This window comes from Condylura cristata, unplaced genomic scaffold (assembly GCF_000260355.1).
Source record: "Condylura cristata isolate star-nosed mole 26May11 unplaced genomic scaffold, ConCri1.0 scaffold00041, whole genome shotgun sequence".
In the NCBI taxonomy this organism is placed as follows: Eukaryota; Metazoa; Chordata; class Mammalia; order Eulipotyphla; family Talpidae; genus Condylura; species Condylura cristata.
Genome location: NW_004567142.1, coordinates 165,440 through 186,299, shown reverse-complemented (window position 1 = coordinate 186,299; position 20,860 = coordinate 165,440). Strand labels below are relative to the sequence as shown.

At 55.9% G+C, this 20,860-nt stretch overlaps 2 protein-coding genes across 2 annotated transcripts in view; one reads left to right on the top strand and one right to left on the bottom strand.

Moving 5' to 3' along the window:
• The window catches only part of MAP3K10 (mitogen-activated protein kinase kinase kinase 10), a 13,689-nt gene extending 3,740 nt beyond the window's left edge, over positions 1–9,949 (bottom strand). The window contains exons 1-6 of the mRNA XM_012733461.1: positions 8,735–9,949; positions 5,069–5,249; positions 3,052–3,200; positions 2,478–2,653; positions 1,790–2,036; positions 460–576 (exon numbers count right to left, since the gene is read on the bottom strand). Coding sequence (XP_012588915.1) covers positions 460–576; positions 1,790–2,036; positions 2,478–2,653; positions 3,052–3,200; positions 5,069–5,249; positions 8,735–9,416 — 1,552 coding nt within the window. The 5' untranslated portion in view covers positions 9,417–9,949. The remainder of the gene's footprint in view (positions 1–459; positions 577–1,789; positions 2,037–2,477; positions 2,654–3,051; positions 3,201–5,068; positions 5,250–8,734) is intronic.
• LOC101634656 (proline-rich protein HaeIII subfamily 1-like) overlaps positions 9,539–20,860 on the top strand; it is a 24,755-nt gene continuing 13,433 nt past the window's right edge. The window contains exons 1-4 of the mRNA XM_012733460.1: positions 9,539–9,624; positions 9,783–10,251; positions 14,268–14,309; positions 15,627–15,719. Of these exons, the coding sequence (XP_012588914.1) occupies positions 9,539–9,624; positions 9,783–10,251; positions 14,268–14,309; positions 15,627–15,719 (690 nt within the window). The remainder of the gene's footprint in view (positions 9,625–9,782; positions 10,252–14,267; positions 14,310–15,626; positions 15,720–20,860) is intronic.

Sequence of the window (20,860 nt, the reverse complement as noted above, 5' to 3'; positions counted from 1 at the left end):
CCAGCTCCCTTGTCTCCTGCCTCCCTCGTGGCCTCTCCCAAGCCACGCGCCTCGCAGCAGCTGGGGGAAAGCTGCAGCTTTCACCTCCCTGCCTCGCTCACAGAGTGACCTAAGACTGCAAACCCGGGCTCCCCCTCAGCTCCCCCCACCCCTAGCGCACACCTCCCAGCCCCTGCCCCCGCTCTTCCCTCCGCCAGGGACACCCTCTTCCTCGGATCGTGGCCTGTGGGCTCCTTCGGCCCAGGCAGGCCCCTGCCCAAGCCACCGCCCCTCACAGAGCCTCCCTGAGGGAAGCAGCAGCTCTGGCGTACAGCACTTAGCACCCGGAAAGGTCCGCCCAGGGCTGGGCTTGCTGCTTTCCGCTGATGAGGGGCCCGCCCCTCTTCTACTTGGTGCGGGGTGCTCAGCACGCTTGCTGACCGCTTGCTGACCGACTGCTGGGCCTTGGCAGATACTCACGGCGAATGGCCCTGAGCCGGGGAATGATGCTGGGGCTCGCAGGGGGGCTGGTCCCATCCGACCCTTTCCGCTTGTCCAGCGTCGGAGAGGCCTGGACTGTGATCTTATGCTCGAAGCCTGCAGAAGAGAAGGAGACTTTCCTAAGCACAGCGACGTGGGCGCCCAGGGAGAAGTGTCCTTTGGAGGAGGAACACAGTCTGGGAAATCTGATTCAGCCGGGCCTGTGGGCCTCGTGGGAGATCTCTTGCAGATGCGTGTTCTTAGGCCCTGACTCCGCGGTTTGAGGGGTGAGAGGCAGTTACTCAGTGGGGGTTCAGAGCCCTCCAGGGACCTTGGGGCCTACTCACACTTGAGAGCTCCTGTCCAGCTGATGGTAGAGCTGGGCCTGAGGGCCGACGCAATGGCTATTAGCCTGGCTAAGGGGGGGTGTCCCAGAGGCGGGGGCCCCAGGGAGCTGGCGTGAGTGATTTTTGGGTAATTTTAGTTTACACTTGAAAACAGACACTCAGTTCAGTTGCTGGGGACATGTAAGCTGGTTTGGACTGTGGGTCCACCTTTTCAACCGTAAATGTTGTGAAATCTAAACGTAGCTCAAACATTTTTGGTGAAAAGTGAATGCCTGCGTGGAAATGGGCTGTAACTATAAAATGACGCGCGGGGTCCCAAAGGTTTCCGTGGGCCATCACAACACCTTGGTCAGACTGGGCTAAAGAAGATACACCAGGAAAGTCACTCCCCTGTGCTTTACTCCCTCGAGTGCGCCCCTGGCCCCGGGCCCCCTGGCCAGGCCGCTCCTAGACATGCTCTATGGCTCGGGCGTGCCAAGGAGAAAGCCAGGCCCACCTGGGAAAGTCTTTGCAAAAACCAACAAAAGAAATCAAACCTGCACTGGAAACAGATTAAACCTTGATCCAGCTCTTAGGTTAATCCCTAACTTCTGTTATTGTACGTCAGAACGGGCCAAACATGAGCAAATTCATTTAGCTAACTGATAACGTACAGGACATTCAGGGGACTGAGGCGCACGCTCAGGGACACCAGGGGCAAGTCGGCAAGTCCAGGCTGCGGCCGCTGAAGGGTCAGAGCCCAGACCCGAAGAGGCTAAAAACAGCCCCGAGCCAACACTATACAGAAAAGGTGGAAAGTCAAGGCAGAGGTAGCAGGGGACGGTTTGGGGTCCCTGCGGGCTCACCTAGGGGGCTGTGAGGTTTTCACGGGGTGACAACAGTAAAAACCCACTGAGCTGGTGGGTTTGGCCAACTTTCATATCTGTGTGCTCTATTTAGCCATGAGTGTTGGGGAGGGGCCGGCGGGGGGCGGGGCGCGGTACCCGAGGGCAGGCTGATGTGGCTGCCGCCCTCCCGCAGCCGGAGCAGGCGGCTGCGCTTGAAGTTGCCCTTGCGCCTGCGGACCCGGGGCTTCTCCTGGCTCAGCTGGCGCATGAGCAGGTGCAGCTCGCGCTCCACAATGTCCATCTCGCGCTCGGCCAGCTCCTGCTCGCGCCGCCGCAGCTGCTCCTCCTGGAAGCGCTGCTCCTGGGCCGCTCGCAGCAGCTCCTCCTCCCGGCTCCGGAGCTCCTGCGGGGGAGGGGGTGGGGGCGCTCAGCCACTCTGACCCCTGGGCACCAGGGCCGCTGGGTCTGCGCGGCGCCCAGGCCACAGCCAAGCTGGGGGCCCCGGCGGCGGCCGTCAGCCCTAAGAAGGGGGCATTGTCTTTTGCTTTGACTCTTAATTTTCCAACTTCAGTGGAGAAACTTTAAGAAACCACCAAAGCACACAGGCCACCACCCAAACGCAACAATCATCTACACTGTGCACATCCCATTTTCTTCACGCATCCCCTTCCTTCCTTGCTGTCAGGGGGAGACCCAGCCTTTTCTTAATTTGCAGAACAAGGCCTCTAGGCCCACGTGGGCCCCAAAACAAGCTCTGGGGTAGGGAGTGCGCTGCACCCTAGGCTTTGGCACCCAGGGATCCTGCTCCGACCCCCTCCACCCGCCCGCCAGTGCTGGCCTTCACCTTCTCCTTGGTCCGGAGGTCATCGAACATGCGCTGAATCTCCAGCTTCCAGTCCTCCTGCAGCGAGTGGAAGGACTCCAGCGGCATCTGGAACAGGGCTGACTGTTCGATGACTTCAAGCTGCTTCAAGATGCTGCCGAAATCTGGCCTCCCGTGGGGGTCTGGGTCCCAGCATTCTGCGTGGGGGCAGGGAACAGCAGTGGGAGCAGAGAGGTCAGCGTCTTGCTCTGGGCTTAGGCCTGCTCCGGGCAAGGCAGGTCTTTAAGGGACAGCGGACAAACTACTTCCATGGAGCCCAAGGGAAAGGACTTAAGGTCAAATTCCAGGCACTAGTTCACTTTGTGAAACTCTGGGAGAGAGGCCTGGGGACCTGCTCCTGGATGGGAGGTAAATCGGGGGGCAGGGAGGAACCCCCGGGGAATCTGTCAGATTGCTGTGAGGCTGGGGGCAGTTGTGGTTTCAGCCCCTTCGCCCTCACTCCTGGGCCTGGTGGAAGGGGGGAGGTCTGGAGTCTGGGCCCAGGGGTCCCTGCCACCCAAGCTGAGCCTACCCGCTCCACGGGGCCCTGGCTCACCCTCCAGTAGGCGGGCAAAGGGCTCGGGACAAGTGGAGGGGATGGGCAGCGTCAGCTTGTTCATAGCCACGCCATAAGCCACGGCCAAGGCGTCGATTTCACGGTAGGGGACCTCGCCCGTCAGCAGCTCCCAGAGCAGCACTCCAAAGCTGCGGGCGGGGAGAGCAGGTTCAAGCTGCAGCCCGCCCCACCCCTCGCGGGCCCCACGCCTGTCTCCTGTCCCAGGGTGGCCCCCCCTCCCCGCAGCATCCAAGCCCAGCAGAGGGGGCCACACGAACTCCTTCAACTTCCATCGGCCTGATCTCACGCTGGCGGCTGGCCCTGACGCGCCAACCCTCTGCCCCGCCCTGCCCCACCCGGCGACCCACCGGGCCCCACCCCCTTCTCCCTGCCCTGTGACGGCCCCTGCAGGCCACCTCCGAGCACTCAGGCTGTGCGCAAACACCGGCTTTACCCTACAGCTACGCCAGGGCAGCTGGACGAGCCCTCCTAACCTCTGGCCTTCACACTCGCTGTTCCCTCTGGCAAGCTCCCTCTGCCTTTGCATTAACTGTCCTTTGAGTCGCAACTCAGGTGAGCCCTCGGCAGCTAGAACGGTCCCAGATTCCGCAGGCTCTAAAGCTGGTGAGAGGCCCTTCCTCTGTGCCCACAGGACACTCACCATTTACCTCTGCCATCAAGTTAACATCACTTAGCCTGAACTCAGCCTCAGTCCTGGCCGGCGCTGCGCCTGGCACTCAGTAACCCTCCCAGCAGCCTGGTAAGGTGGGACGATTGGCATAAACCCCCTATTTTATCCGATGGGCAGGTGCAGCCTCACACAGGCTGAGCTGTTGGCCTGAGGCCACACAGCTGGCAGACGGAGGCTCGGCCGCCCCGATGCTGCCCCACGCCCGTGCACGCCTCACGGGCGCCCATCATCTCCAGCAAACAGCTCCTCGGGAGCCTGTCACCTTCTGCTTCTAACCATAGGCCCGCCCCTCGCACACCCATCAAACATCCACTTGGCCAGCACCGGAGCAGGACACACAACGGCCCTGCGTGCTGCTGGCACAGCAGCCTCCTCGCCGCCAAGGATGCCCAACTGCCGGGCCTGGCCAGCGGGACGCAGGCGTGGGGACGCAGCTAGGTTAAGTGTTCTAGAAGGGGTGGCTGCCCTTCCTTCTTTTTTCCTGCTACTGGTTAGGGCGGGGATGCAAAAGCTGGAGCTTAGCAGCCACTCTGGGCCATGCGGAGGACTGGGGCTGGGCACAGGCGGTGGAACAGCCTCTCCACTCCCTGCCCTCTGACGCGCCGCCCCTCTGCCCCAGCCCTGCCCTGGGAGGTGGGAGGGCCCCAGCTCACCCGCCCCGTCCTTTTGCCTGGGTGGGTGAGCCCAAAGCCCCGAACCCCACGTGGCTGGCTGCTGGGTGTCATTAGAACCTAGCTCAAGCATCACTGGTCAGTGGTCAAAGCCCTCCCCAACTACCCACTGGTGCTTTTCATTTAACTTCCTCGCACTTAACACTAGTTTTTTGATCTGGTGGATTACTTGATCATCTTTTAAGAATCAGCTTATGGTTTTAACTTAAAAACAGCTCTTTTCAGTTTCTTGTAAGTTTATTTGTTTACTATCTCTGCTGACAAGAATCATGTCTGCTTTCATCCACTGCTGTATCCCTACTATCCAGTGCAGATGGATGGCTGGATGGCTGGACGGACGGACGGACGACGGATGGCTGGCTGGCTGGCTGGCTGGGTTTTGCCAAAACCTCAGTTTCCTGACTGGCAGGCAGGGGCGGGGGCTGGCGGTGCCTCAGGGCCTCCGGCAGCACCCTGCCCTACTCTGGGAGGCTCTAGCCTAGCGAGGCTGCCCTGAGCCACCACCTCTGCCAGCGGAGCAGAACCCGCGGGGTGCTGTCAACAGCCCCTGGCAAGGAGCCTGGTTCCAGGGGCGCCTGCTCCTCCCACTCTACCCTGGCCCCACCTCCCCCACCCACCCCCAACTCCTAGGAGGCCTCCCAGCCCCCATGTGCACCTCCAGACATCACTGCTTTTGGAGAAGAGGGAGAGGCGGATGACCTCCGGGGCCATCCAGGCGTACGTCCCCGCTGCGCTCATTTTGGTGGTCCTGTGCCACTCGCGAGCGAGGCCGAAGTCCGTGATCTTGAGCACCGTGTCTGTGAGGCTGTGGTTCTCGATGGCCTCCAGAATAAGGACTGTGGCGGGAAGAAAGGAGGTTGCTCTAGCCTGCGTACGCGCCGTGCTCACCGAGAAGCTCCTCTTGTTCTCCTTGCTCCCCTCGCCTCACGCCCAGGCCCCTTTCCAACCTGGGAGCCCTGTGAACCCTTCGGGCGCCTGCCCCTGCCCCGGGCTCCCAGGAGCAGCAGGGCGCCTCCCTCCCGGCACGTCTGGGCGCTGGGTGCTCAGCAAGGGCCAGCGGCCCAGGCCTGCCCAGCCACTGGATCATAGCTTGAGCTGCAATCCACAAGCAGAAGGGGTGCGGGCGGCTTCCTCCCACCTCTGATCCCCCTCCGTGTACACTGTACCCGCGGCCCAATTCTGCTCCCTTCTGTGTCACCCTCTCTGCCATGTGACTGCACAGCTTCCGCATTAAAGAGGCAGGGTGCCCCCCCATTTGCTTCCGGGTTGGCCACGTGAATTCTGTGGCCGGCAGGAGTGACAGAGAGCCAACCCCAGCCTGGGCCTCAGGGGCCTCGGGCGCAGGTGCTCTCTGTGCCTGCCACCACCGCGGGCACGTGCCTCACTGACCCGCTGCCCAAGGCAGGGAAGAGATACCCGGGGCAGAGTTATCTCTGGCAGAGGCCAGCCCAGACGGGTGTACCGTGCACTGGCCTGCAAACGTATGGACAAGTGATGAATACCCGTTGCTGCAAGACACAGCGTCTCGGTGATCGTTCACACATGACACTCCTGTGCCCAAATCTGACAGGTGGCCCCATGTGTAGTGAGTGGCCCCTCTGCCCGGGGTCACTAACAAAGGTCGTCACGGAGCGTGCTCCCCGGGGTCTATGCCAGGCACGCTGCTAGGCCTTACACGAAGTCAAGAGCACGCGACCCATTTTACAGACCAGCAAACTAAGGTTCAGGGGGAGAGGGAGTCACCTGGCCAAGATCGCACAGCTAGAAAGTGGGGCAAAGACATGAACTAATGAAGTCATCAGAGCCCCATCTCTTAACTGCTGTGGTATTTTACTACTTTCTACCAGAGGCCTTCACTGTCCCATCTGGGTTTGAATCCCAGCTCTGCCACACTAGCTACGTTGGGACCTTCTACAACTTAGGTAATCTCAACGCTAACACTTCTCCGCTCTGAAGTGGGAGGACAGTCGTATCTGCCTTACACGACTGCGGCAAAGCTTCACTCGCTTAAGTAACGGTAGGGCCTTACGCGCGTGTGATGTCACCGGAACTGTCCCTTCTCTCTTCACCCTTGTCTTTGACCATTTCTGCTGCTCCCCCAGTGGGTGTAATAAGGCAGTTCTACTACCGTGCCCATGTGGCAAAGGAAGACAGGGCCTAGAGATGGCTGCGCTGCCGACCCACCGAGCCGTTCTTGGCGCCTCACCCCAACCCCCTCCTGGGGGCCTCTGGGACGCTCCTCTCCCACTGTGCAGAGGCTCTGAGACTGAGGACACACCCCCGCGGCCTTACGCTCACACCTGCACCAGTTTCAAGTATCTCTCTGCTCGTGCCTGCCCTCCTTAAAACCCCCAGTGACTTCTACTACATTGAATAAAATACCCAGCCCTCACGCAGCCCCGAGCCTCGAGGCGCGGCCCTGCCCACCGTCCTGCGCGTGTCCGCTTCCGCCTCTGCCTCACTCTGCCGTTCCAGCCCCACCGGTCTCCTCGTTTCTCCAAGTCACACTTCCTCCACCTCAGGATCCGCCAGGAAACGCAAGGCTGGGGCTCTACTGTAAAGTTGCCCTCCCTGGTCGGCTGACCCGAAGAGCTCCCGCGCCCCGTCTACTCTGCCTCATTCCTCAGAGTCCCTGATCCTGAATTTTGTACCCCTCCCTGCCTCCCTAAATACCAATTATCTATTTCTGTCCCCTGGACTACAAATGCCTTAGGGGGAGGCTCTCTCTTCCCTTGTTCACTTCCGTGTCCCAGAGCCTAGGACCCTGCACGTAGACAATGTGCCTCAGAGTTGCTGGTGGGCTGAACCAGAGTAAGTGACCTCAGATGAGGAGTTCCACAGGGAAGGAGGATGGGGAAGCCGAGTTGGGGGGGCCGCTGTGCTCCGGCTCAGGCAAGCGCGGGCCTGGCCTACAGAGCCCCAGCGACCACATGTCCACGTGGCTTTGGCGATAGGAAACTGGGAGGTGTGTCCTTAACCCTGCAGGCTGTGAGTCAGCAGGGTGAGGAAGGGCCAGGAAGGGCCTCGTGGTCACGAAGGGCAGGCTGCCGCGCTGCTTCCGTTTCCCAGCGCTCCGGGCATTAGCGAGTCGGCTGAGCGCAAGCAGGGCCATCTGCGTCTGGCTCGCTCAACTCCCCAGCCCTGGCACAGGGCTTGGCGTGCCGGGGCTCAGGCGCTATCTGTGGAGGGTACAAATACCAAGTCTGGGAGGTGAGGAAGACTCACCCCCTGGTCGGGGGACCTGCACTTGGGCTGCATAGCCACAAACACAGATATAGCGGAGTGGATCCAAACAGATTTCAGGGGGACAGGCTCAGAAATAGACGAGGTGGAGGGAAAAGGGGAAAAGCTCCTTCGTGTGAGGACTGGGCACATGCTGGTCTCTGTCACTGCCGCCGGAGAGGTAGGGCCCTCCCCAGCGTCTCTTTAAGGGTGGGCATCAGGGCAGTTCTCACTCCCCAGCGTCTCTTTAAGGTGGGCATCAGGGCAGTTCTCAACATGCGCTCAGGAAATGGCTGGCTCCTGGTGAAATCTCTACGTGTGAGACCGCAGAGAAGCAGCCACGGCTGTCTTGGTTCCTGTGGGGTCCTACTTTACAGGGGCTCAGCTGGTATTTGCTCATATCAAGAGAAGTTCATTGATGTGGATGTAGGTCCCGGAGAACCTTCCCTTCCACTTGGCTCTGGTCCTTATTCAACCAACCAATCAACTTTCCAGAGCCTGGGATAGGCCGGGGAGGCACCGCTTTTATGTAAATCCCATCCCACCCCTTCCCGTCATCATTTCCAGCTTGCCTGGGCCACTAGGACAGAGACCTAGGACTCCAGGAGGTGGTTCTCAAATGGGGCAATTCTGTCCCCCAGGGGACATTTGGCGATGTCTAGCGACATTTTTGGTTGTCATAACTGGGGCTGAAGGGTGAGCGAAGGCCACCTCGTGGTGAAGGCCAGAGAAGCTGCTCAGCCACTCAGGACAGACAGACAGCTACAGTGCCCAGGGCGAGAAGCCCTGTCTCCAGGCTAGGTTCCTCCTGTCTGCGCCTGGTGGACACTGCCACCGTGGTTAGACAGTGGGCAGCTCCGAGGGCAGGCACTGGGTCTGTCCTGTTCACGGCAGGGAAGCCAAGGTCTGTCCCCATGCCGCTGGTGCTGAGTGACTGCGGTACTGTCACTCTAGCCAAAAAGCAGAACCACCTTCTGAACCGCCACTTCCACCTGGCCCTGAAGGCACACGGCCCACGCAGTGTTTCCTGGCACCCCCGTTTCCCACCCCGTGGCCCTGTAAGGCTCTGTGGAAGCAAGTTTTGGAGAACACCACTTACTGTTGATGGACTTGAGGTCCCGGTGGATGATGGGCACAGGGGCGTCGTTGTGTAGGTAGTTCATGCCCCGCGCCACCTGCACCGCCCAGTTGACCAGCACGTGAGGGGGCACCCGGCGACCAGCCAGCACCCTGCTCAGTGCACCCCCTCTGGCATACTCCATCACCAGGCAGAGGTGAGGGGGGCTGAGGCAGGCGCCCCTGAGGGCAATGATGTTGGGATGCTGCAGGGCTCCGAAGAGTCGGGCCTCCTGGCGCACCTGTTCTGCTGTCACCGCCGGGTCCCGCTCAGGGTCCAGACGGGCGGCCTTCACGGCCACCTCCTCGCCACGCCACAGGGCCCGATAGACCTTGCCAAAGCCCCCTACCCCGATGATCTCCTCTAGCTGCAGCTCATGGAAGGGGATCTCCTGGGGCAGCTGGAGGCCCTCGGGCGCGGCAGGGGCGCCAGGGGCCACGTAGTTGCTGGGGAAGACGCCCACTCGGCCGCTGGGAAGCTGCCCGGTCCACCAGCCCTCATCGCCCGACACGGCACAGTCCTGGGAAAGCACCTGGACGCGGTCGCCCCTCCGCAGGGTCAGCTCCTCGTCTCCCGCCGCCTCGTAGTCAAACACCGCGGTCCAGACGGGCCCCGCGGGGGTCGTGCCCCACTCCTTGGCCGCCACCCCCTCCTCCTCCTCCATGGGGGAGGGGCGGGGGCTGCGGGAGGCCGCTTCACACTGGCTGCCCGCGGGATGCAGAGGGCGGGCCCCGGCAGCCCCGATGGGGAGCAGTCTCTGCAGGTTTTAGGGGGCTCCTGGGGGCCATGGCTAGGGGCCCTCCTCAGGAGCCAGAAACGCCTTTAAAAGGGCAGGGTCGTCCCTTCGGCTTCCGCTGTCCAGGAGGGGCGGGGTGGGGGTAGGGCGGCGGGTTCACCTGTCTCCCCCAAATAACAGGGTGCTAAGAGGGCCTGGCCGTGCGGGTCCCGAATTCCTGCCGGGGCCAGCCGGTGGGGGACGCGGGTGAGGGAAGCAGGCAACCCCCTTTCCTGCGCCTCTCACCCCGCGCAGCTCCACCGGCGGCCCCCGGCTCCGCATCCCGGGCCACGACCGCCGGGCGGGGCGGGGGTGGCAGGGCCCCGGGGGCGGCCGCCCCGGGACGGGGTGGCGCGCCCCTCGGCCTCCTCACGCGCGGGCTGGCCGGGCGGCCCGCATCCTCAGCACCGGCCTCGGGTCGGCCCCAGCCCCTGCCCCCGCCCGCGCCGCTGCCCGGGCTGCTGGCGGTGCCAGAGTGACGTACTCGACGCCGCCGCGGTGCCGCCTGGGAGTTGTAGTCTCCGGCTGCGCGGCCCCGAGCGCGGCCCCTCGTCTCCCGGACCCCACAGCCCGGCTGCCAGCCTCGGGCCACAGTGGGGACCCCGAGGGCCCGAAGCGACCCTCCTGGGGAGATGAACCTGGCTCGGGCCCGGTGGGCTGGGCGCCTGGCGGTGAGAAGGGGACCAAGCACTCCTCACAGACCCAGCGGGGCCCGCGGCCTGAGGTGGGATTGACGGTGACAGACGCGCTTCACAGAGTGAAAAGTGGGAGCCTCGTGAAGGGTGGTCACTGCCCGCACCCTCTAACGCGGCCCTGGTGACTAAGTCCTGATGGCTGGACCGCACCTCGGGGCTCCGAGCGAGGTGCACGCCGGGAAATGTAGTCGGCCCTGAAACCCAGCAGGGGGTGGCCGCTTCCCCACCCCCACCCCCACCCCAAGTCGCCGGAGCTGGTGGGTGGCTCTAGCTAGCTAGGAGGTCCGGTTCATGGCTGGATCCGGTAGGGGTGGAAAGCAGATGGAAGGGGGTGTTCGCCATCCCTGGACATCACAGCCACTGGCTGCTTTCCCCACCAGCTCTGTGTTCCGCTACCTCCCCAGTCAGAACTTCTGTTGTGGAGAAGCCCCCGCCTCCCATAAAAGGAACTTCAGTTTGGGGAGCTGTAGTGCACATCTTGTGCTAAGAGCTCTGCACACATAGTGTTATTAAATCCTTGCAAAGGCCCCATTTTACGGATAACGCAGAGAGAAGTAAAGTCAGGGTCACCGAACTATCAATAGCAAAGCAAGAACCAAAGGCAGACTTCAAAATTAAAGACATCCACAGCAACCATGATCTTTAAAAAAAAAACGCTACCTACCCATCAAAGAAGGAGGAAACCGAGTCATACAGGGGTTCAACGGCTTGTTCAATGCAGTAAAATTCTGGGTCTGTTCAAATTGGCATCTCCTGAGTGACAGGGGGTCTGGAGGAGGAGAGAAGAGGGAAAGAAAGATGGGCTCCGTGCCTAAACTCTGGAGAACTGCCGCAGTCTCCAGGGAAGTTGCCCCACTCTCAGGGAAGTGGGTCCCTGTTCTCCTTGATCACTTGTCAAGGAGACTGGGGACCTACCAAGGTGGGCAGGGAAGAAGAGAGGTGGGGTGCAGCTTCATTTTGAGCACAGGTGTTTCTGCTATAATCTGATATATGCATTTCTAAAAGACCTGAAGTTCTGCAAAGAACAGTGCACTAAGAACAACAGTTTTTGTGAAAAACAGAATTAGAAGCAGATTGTGTAAAACGCGTGCAATTTTATAATCAGAACTATAAAACCAATAATGCTTCTAATAGAAATACTAGCACAGTTCATTTTCCACAGGACATTTGTGCCCAGCAACACTTTCAGTTTTCTTTGCTGTCCTAAGAGCTAGGACTTATGCTTCCTCCTTGGAGAACCAGGTCTGGAGATAGTAACTTCTCATGGAGACCATTTTCATCAAAGTGAGCAATCTGACTCCAGGTGTAGTCCTCTTTCTGATTGTTATTTTAATAAAGGGGAAATCTTTACAGTTTGTTTATCTGCATTCAAGGCTTTGCCACATTCCATACATAGTAGCCCGCTGGGTGGCTTTTGGAACCTTAAATCAGCCACCCTGATCTAAAATAAAACATTTGTGTAGATTTGCAATATTTCCCCTTAAGGTCCTTTTGTTATTACTAAGGCTTCCCCTTTAACAATGAGAAAGCTTGCCCCTTGCTTCAAAACATGAACTTCCTGGAGAAAATTGCATAGTAACCTAGAGGCTTATGCTATGCAGACATCATTAGCCGTTTACCAATTTTTCATGTCAAAGTAGTGGCTTCAGAACCTACAAGCAGATGCCTAGACCTGGGTGTGGCAAAAGACCTGGCTGTTTGAAATCTGGCCCCATCCCACAAGAGGTTTGCGAAGAAAGATGGAGCGTATCCATTTCATTTTAATAACCCTCTGCATTTTGATTGGTCTTATAATGAATAAGTTATAATTGGGGGAGAATGAATGACTTTGTAATACATCTTGGAACGTAGGTGTACATTCCTTGTGTTTTCTTCAGTTCATTCACTGTACTTCATTGTTTTTACTTATTTGACTGATTTGGATTTTATTGTTGTTCTTTCTAATCAGTTACTGTCTGTTTTGGCTGGTCTGAAATCTAGCTCTCTTGTTGAACTCACTTTTACTTGTTTTAAAACAGCTTGACAGGCCTCCCTGATGGTCCAGAGGTTAAGTCTTAGTGCTACCATTGCAATGGCTTAAATTCCATCCCCGGCCAGGGCGCAGCAGACCTCTCCTGTCCCCGCTGCTCCCCTCAGCTGTGTATTTCAGTCAATCTGCCTGTTCTGCTCCCCCGCTCTGTCTCTGGTGAATCCTCTCACTGCCACACCACCTCTAGCCTACAGCCCACTTTTATGCAAAAAAAAAAAAAGAAACCACTTATGTTAACAGAATTTCATGTTACACTAAAGGTGATTATGGAGGCAGACTGCTTATTGCCCTTTCATTATTTAAAAATTTCTATTTTAGTTTGTGTCTTTTTACTTTCTGATATCTTCCTTTCATGGTTAGTATAGAAGAAAATTTTCTCTTTATTCATCATAGAGACAGAGGCAAAGATATATTTCCACTGTCTTTTTCCAGGGGAAGGGCTTTTTTTTTTTTTTAAGTTTTATTTATTTGTGCATACAGACCTGGGGTACAGGCCAGAGACTCAGGAGTGGCGAAAGACTTTACCAGAGACAGAGTGGGGAGCAGAACAGGCAGATCGTCGAAGTACACTGCTGAGGGGAGCAGTGGGCAGGTCAGGAGAGGTCTGTCACACCATGTGGTCACCTCTGGGGCAGGTGGGAATCGAACTCATGCGGAAGTGGTTTCAGCTTCTTAGTGCAGTGTTTTAACCCGCTGTGCCACCAGGGAGGGCCCCAGGGGGAGGGCTTTAAAAAAAAAACAGTGCCAACTGAGGGATTGTCTTCAGGTTCTGAGGTTTTATATACAGAGCTCTGATCTTTCCATCACTTGGCCTGAATCCCAGGATTTTTCTTCTATAAAAATGGCCCATTAATACGCAGATTCAGGTTTAAAAAAATGAGGAACTGTCTTTACTTCTCTGAACTCATGCTTTCTTGTTTTTGGTCTGCAAGGATACATTTAAGGTTTGCCACTTCTCCTTGGCAGTGAACAAAGAGGTGTTGGTTTCTCCTGCTTCCTTTTGTTGAATTAGAAAGAAATTTACATTTGATTTGTTGTACCTATGCATTTGAAATTATAGCCTGGCCCTTGCAGTCCTGGACAAGAAATTCATTCATTTGTTAATCCAACAGTCACTACTTTAAAAAAAAAAAAAGATGTATTCATTTATGCATACAGAACTGGGGCACAGACTAGAGGTGCAGGGGCGGTGAGCAGATTCACCAGAGACAGAGTGGGGAGCAGAACAGGCAGATTGCCAAAGTACACTGCTGAGAGGAGCAGTGGGCGAGACAGGAGAGGTCTGCTGCGCCATGTGGGTCAGCTCCCTGGCTGGGGATAGAACTCAGTGCTGAAGCTGCTGAAGCTTGTTTCCTAGTGCTGCGCTTGAACTTGTCATGCCACGAGAGAGGGCCCAACAGTTACTACTCTTAATCAGAGACCCCTGAAGGACTGGTAATATCCTAGAGCCAGGAATGTCTCTCCCTTAAGACCTGAATTGTGTTCCCCCCCATGCCAACCCAACAAATTCACACATCAAAACTCTAACCCTCGCGCCCCCAAGCATTTGGGGATAGGGTCTTCAGAGGGGTGCAAGTAAAAATGAGGCCATGGCAGGGGAGCCCTAACCACTCCGACGCGAGAAATTACAAGAAGAGATCAGGCGGGAGCGATAAGAGGGATGACCCTGCACCCCCTGGAAGCTACAGCTAGAAGGTGGTCGCCTACAGGCCAAGGATGAGGCCATGGAGAAAGCAAACCAGCCACACCCTGGCCTTGTAGAGCAAGTATTTTCCTGGTGTTGCTTAAGCCATTCAGTCTGTGGCCCTTTGGGATGGCCGCTGGGAGACAAGGCTTTCTCCCCTGCTGTGCTATCAGAAACCACTTGAGCCCAGTGGGAGGCACCAGGATGGAGCGGAGGGGCCTTTATGGAGCTGTGCACTGCACGCCCAGAGAGCAGCCTCGTTTGGCAGATGCACTAGGCGAGCCCAGGCCTCAGTGTGTCTTACTCACGTGTCCTTCTGTTCATTTCTTCAGGTTGTCATCCAAGTCTTTCTGCTAAGGAGTGACAACATCTTGGTGAGTCTTCAGGCTTTTCTGGAGGTCTTGGTTTAGCAGGCCAGTGGGATGCGCTGAGGAGGAGGACTGGGAGAGAGGTGAGAACAGCAGGTTTCAGGAGGGGAAAGAGGCCCAGAAACCCTCTCTCTGGCATGAAACTGAATTTCAATAGGCCATGGGAGAGGCGGGCACTTTAGGCGTTCTATCTGGAAAAACACAGGGAAACGCAGGAGGGAATAATAATGTTAGGTGAGTCTGGGACGAAGTGATTCAGAGGTGGTGCTGGGGTCCAACCTTCTGCCTCTTCTGATAAAGACAGAGGGCTCACTAAATCACAGGCAGTTGCATCTATTTGACCTTTATTATTTCCTTCCCCCAACCTTCATGTGCAGTAAGCTCACTCTTTCACTGGAAAAATACTCCCTGAGCACCTGCGGCAGGTAGCGGCCAGGGATGCCAGGCTGCTTGCGCGCAGCTCCCAGTTCAGACGCAAGTGCGAGCCGGTGAGCGAGGTTACAGCAGGGAGGGGTGTTTCCGGAGGGGCCAGTAGGGGGCCCTGGGGGAGCATGGGCTCAGAGAGAACACACGAGCTCGAGCTCGCAAGGAGTCAGAGGAAGTTGAAACCTGAAGGAGGAGTAGGAGAGTTCCAGGCGAAGGGAACCCATAGGAAGATCCCAGAGTAACATGTGTTCACGTCACTGGAGAAACCCAGTGTGGCTGGACTGGGGGAGTGGCTGGGCTGGGGCAGCAGCAAAAGCATAATAGGGAGAGTCTTCTAGGAGAGATTTCAGACTCCTCCCAGAGCCCAGGGTGGGAGCCACAGAATTTGAGCTGGGAGTGGCTGTCTGGTCTACCCTGGCTGTTGGGTGGCTCCTGACTTGACTAGGAGGCAAGACATGGACGTCATCACAGAGGTGGTTCAAGTGAGGGGTGTGAGGCAGTGTGGGGACTGAACAGAGTGACAGGTGTCAGACCTCTGGGACGTTCTAAAAGCTCCGATGTGGGCTGAGGAAAGGGGAGAACTAAGGGTGACTGAGCATTCTGTGGAAATTGGAGAGCTGGAAGGGAAGAGGATCAGGTTTTGATCCAGGTGGTCTGGGAAGGGGAAAGCAGTATTAGACTTACATAGGGAGAAAGGCTAAGATGTGGAAACAGACCCGAGGCGCCAGAGATGGCAGAATTTACTGTCAGCCAGCATATTTGCCGTCTCATACCCAACTTGCCATCATATCACCCACCTTAGACTATGAAATGTGAATGCCAGGAACATGCATCTCTTCCCAGTGGAGGCTTCCAGTGCCAACTTATGTCTGCATGTGTGCCTTTTCCCTCTGCCAGATTAGCACTATGCCAGGGCTGCCCCTTCAGCTTGGATCCAGGAAAGGAGAGGAGACCATGAGCCCTGCTGCCCCAGGCTGGATATGGGGCCAGGTGAGTTTTTACCTTTGTTTTCCGCACCCCTGGCGTTGGGCGCATTTATTTCAGCAGTCTGTCCTGACGACCCCTCTTTTCCTCCAGGCCTTGAGGCGTTTGACCCATGAGGGTGGCGAGGGCAATTGTGGGGTTAGATTGTGGGGACTGCCTTCAGTGAAGCAGCTGGCATCAGTAAGCCACAGAGTTGGAAGGAGCATTCAGTGAGAAGTTCCCAGAGGTCACGGTGCAAGAGTCTGGGAAGGACGAAGGAATGGGTGAGGCAAGAACCAGCCCAAGAGTGATGGAGACGAGAGAGCAGCGATGAGGAGAGGGTTTGTGTGGGCCATTACCAAGGAAAGCAAAGACAGAGAGCATGAGGAATTGGGCCCTGACCCTCCAGGAGGGCAGTGAGCGCCCAGGGCTCTGCTAATACTTGTCCTCATTTCCACATGTCAGTGGTTGGTGTCCTGTCATGGAACATGAATTCCATGCTGAAGAATCTGACCTGAATGGTTTGCTGCACCCTGAATGCCAGGCACAGGGAAAGGAACATCTGTGAAATGAACCCGTGAATTAGACTTGGGGGTCTCCTGTCTTGCTCATGACCACACCCATCAGTGCAGGGGTGTCTCTTAGCAGTATGTAACCTTAAGCTTGACTCTTGGGTCATATTTTACTACCTGACTGACTGGGCAAGTTATCCAGCCTCTCCGGCCTTGGTTTTCTTAGCTTGAAGGTGAACGAACAGTAGCTATCTAAATGGTAGGTGGTCTGTGAATTAAACGAGATGACACGTGTAAAGGCCTTAGCCGATGAACAAGGATCCAGTTCTTTGGCTCTTTTCTGTCCCTGTTTTACAGCATCATCTATGCTCACAAAGGCCAGTTCTCCCACAAGGATACACACTCTTTCCTGTCTCCTTGCCTTCAACCTTAAAGAGGGAAGGGGCGTTCATTCAAAGACTCGCAGAGTAGATTCAGGGTCCAACCCAGGGCTTTCCCCACTCTCAGCTTGTAAGGAAATAACAGCCCTACCCCACCTAAGGACGTTTTAGCCAACGGGTTGTATGTACAGGGTGGCGTGGAAGGCCATGCCATCTCTGTGTAATCACACCCCATGACATTTGCTCAACTAGGAAATCACCCAGACACACATTTTTGGGACATATTCCTGTGTTAACCAACATGGGATCTGTCTAGCAGGCAGTGGAGTGTCTTAGTTACCAACGGCTGTAACAAATTGCCACAAAGGCAGTGAGTTACAGCTACATAAATTTATATTCTTGTAAGTTTGGAAGGTCAGAAGGCCCAAAGGGTCTCACTGGGCTAAAATCAAGGTGTGGCAGGGTTACATTTCTTCTAGAGCTTTGAGAGAAAAGTCTGTTTACAGCTTGCATTTTTCTTTTCTTTTTTAAAGGTTTATTTATTTCTGTACACACAACTGGGGTGTAGGCCAAAGATGTGGGTGTGTGTGTGTGAGAGAGAGGATTCCCCAGAGACAGAGCGGGAGGCAGAACAGGCAGATCCACTGAACCACACGACCGAAGGGAGCCGCGGGCGAGACAGGAGAGGTCTGCTGCGCCACGCGGTCACCCCAGGACATGGGATCGAACTCGCACTGACGCGGTTGTGGGTAGCTTGCAGTGTTGTGCTTTAACTGGCTATGCCACCAGGGAGGGTTGCCCACCTCGCCTTTTTCAGCTTCTAGAACCCACCTTGTTTTGGGTCCCTTCCTCTATCTTCACAGCCAGCAATGGCATCACTGTGACCTGTTTCCAACCTTCCACTCCCTCTCTGGCTCCCCTGCTTCTCCTTTCACTTACCAGGCCCTGTGTAGCTGTCCATCTCAGTCCTTAATTTAATCACATCTGTATATGTTGATGGGGTTCAGGGATTAAGACATGGGCATCTTGGTGGGGTCATTTTTCAGTTCACCACAGAGAGCATGTTGGAAACTCACCACATCAGAGCTTCCTTTGTGTTTTTCTTTACTCTCCTCAGCTGCACACTGAGCTCATCTGTTTCTCTTTCTTTCCCTCCTTTTCCCATTTATTCCTGCACTCATGGATCATTTTACTTTTTAATATTTTTTCTTTTTTTTAAAGAATTATTTATTTACGCATACAGAATTGGGGTATAGGCCAGAGATGTAGGGGGTGAGAGGATTCCTAGAGACAGAGTGAGGAGCAGAACAGGTGGATTTACTGAAATTCACTGCTGAGGGGAGCAGCGGGGAGACAGGAGAGGTCTGCTGTGCCATGTGGGTCACTCCCTGAGATGCAACCCCTTAGGGAGGCCCTACTTTTCTATATTTAAAAAATGATTATTTCCGAGAGTTACTGAAAATCTAAAACCCAGAGAAAGACATTCCCGTGTGCTCGCACAGACATGTGGGTGTGTCGTTTGCCTCCACACTCTGCAGGTGGGCGGGTTATTAGAGGCCGCACACAGCGGAGGGGGCTGTTGTGAGCACGAAGTGATCTTTCCCTGCAGGCAACCTGGGAGATCTTGAATTAGATGTTTGATTCCAAGAGATGCTGGAATTGTTTTATTTAGTGAGATCAGGTAGACAGATATGCAGGTCCCGTGAGCCAAGGAGTCTGACCCTTGCAATGGCACCATAGCCCCAGGGATAGCGTCTGTGCCCCCTGGCGTGAGCATGGCTGCCACCTGGCCCTGCCCAGTGAGCTGACCGGCAGGTGGACTGTCGCCGCCTCTGTTCCCAGTGAACCTTCATCCAGCCTGGCGGCTGCCCATAGGATGCCTGGCTCAGCAGGCTCAGCCACTGGTCACTTGCCTGAGGCCCTGTGCACAGTGGGCACCCCATGGGGCAGAGCAGTGATTCCAGAGCGTCCCGCATACTCCGTGCGTCCTGTCCCACCAGCCATCTGAGTCTCAGGTAACCGTGGCTCACCCTGGGTTCAGTCCTGGGCCCGGGCTGCGTTGGGACTCGGTGTTCTCAATGGCAAACACATATTTGATGCGAGTCTACCTAGGAGGGCAGTCGTGTGGAAAACGTGGGGTCTGAAGCCAGAGTGGAGAGACAGGCACGCAGTTAGAATCCAGCTCATCGGCAGAAGGCAGTGATTCCCGTGGGAGCTGGCCAAGAGCCCAGAGTTGGTCTCCCACGTCTTTATGAAGGAATTTATGCTGGTGAAAGCTCAGTCAAGACTGGTTAGAACCCACCTGCTTACCAAAAGGAGGCATGACAGGCCCTCCCTGGTGGCGCAGTGGGTTAGAGCACAGCACTGCAAGCTGGTGGCAGCCGCTTCAGTGCAGGTTCGATCCCCAGCCCAGAGCTGACCCACAGGGCGCAGCAGACCTCTCCTGTCTCGCTGCCCCCCTCAGCAGTGTACCCCATCGATCTGCCTGTTCTGCTCCCCACTCTGTCTCTGGTGAAACTCCTCACTTGTCCACACCACTGTGCCACCAGGGAGGGCCCAGATAATATTGTTTATAATATCTGCTGTGGTTTTATAAATCATCCCCAATTTTCAGCCCCACCTTGCTCTTCATGTATGAAATTCATCTAAAAATGTCTCAAGCCTTAAAAAGAATTCAAGTATAAATATCTCTAACAGGAAAGAAAAACTAGCAAGTGTTATTAGCACCGGGGTGTTCTTATCGTTTTCCTGTTTGGGTGTCAGAAGCTTGAGAACAGTATATGCTGTGGGAATGAAAAATATATTTGATTTGAGATTTTCTTTGGCCTTCAAATCCAGTTAACAGTTTACTGATGGAAAACTAACTTCCATTATCAAAGGGGAAACACATATTCTAATCTTATGTTTTTTTTGAAAAATGGGATTTATGTGTTTCTACTTTTTAAAGATTTACTTTATTTACTTATGCATACAAGTGCTGGGGTACAGGCTAGAGGTGCAGGGGGTGAGAGGATTCACCAGAGACAGAGTGGGGAGCAAAACAGGCAGGTTGACTGAAATCCACTGCTGAGGGGAGCAGCGGGGAGCCAGGAGAGGTCTGCTGCGCCCTGTGGGTCACTCCCTGGCCGGGGGTCAACTGCAGAGGCTGCCGAGAGCAGAGCAGTCCGGGCTTATATGTGTTTTTGCCAGATGATGGTATAGTATGTTCAAAGCCTAGAAGCTTGAGAATATGATTTACTTTAGGAAACCTAAAGATTTATATAAAGTTCCAGAAAGGAGGTGAGGTTGGGCTTTAACAGAAGATAACCTGAAGAATCCTTTGTGCCGCCTTAAAATGTCAGAATTTCATTCTGATTGGAAAGGAAAGGCAGTGAAAGGAAAAAAGTCTCCTCCCTCTACTCACCACTCCAGGTTGCCAAACGTGTGGGGTGTGTCCTGCCAGCCTCTGGAGTGCACCAATCTGATGTCTTACAGGTCAGCTAGGTGCTGCGGACCCCCCTGAGTTACTTTCAGCACCCACAGGTGAAGGGCTCAGCCCCAGGACACTCTTCTCCCACCTCTGCCTCTGAGGTCAGTCACAAGTAGTGGGTCGCCAGGGAGCCCACAGCCTCTGTCCAGCTCGGTTACAAATTGAGGGTACCCACAGCCTCCTCCTTGAGCTTGAAAACTTGCTAGAATAGCTCACAGGGCTCAGGAAAGCAGCTTGCTTGCTGGGTGAAAGATTTCTTATAAAAAAATACAAGGGCCCTCCCCAGTGACACAACAGGTTAGGACGCAGCTCTGCAAGCGACCGCAGGTGGATCCCCAGCAGGGAAGTAACCCACAGGGCGCAGCAGACCGCCCGCTGCCCCCCTCAGCAGAGTGCTTCATTGATCTGCCTGTTCTGCTCTGTCTCTGGTGAAGCCTCTCACAGCCTCTGCACCTCTGGCCTGCACCCCAGTTCTATATGCATAAATAAAGCAATCTTTAAAAAAAATAAAAAGATACAACCCAGGAACAGCCAGAAGGAAGAGATGCCTGGCCAAGGGGGAGGGAGGGAGTCGGGGTGCAGGTGACCTCCCTGGGTGCAGCGCCCTCCCAGCACCTCCCATGGTAACCCCCCAGGCAGCTCTCTGAAGTCTTCAGTTAGCACTTTTATGTGAGCACACATGATTCAACCATGGCCTCCTCTTCCCTCCCTAGAGGCAGAGTGGGGCTGAGGGGCCACCCTCAGAGCCCAGGGTCATTCCTCAGAGCCCAGGGTCGTTTCCTTGGCAACCAGTCCTCTGTCCCCAGC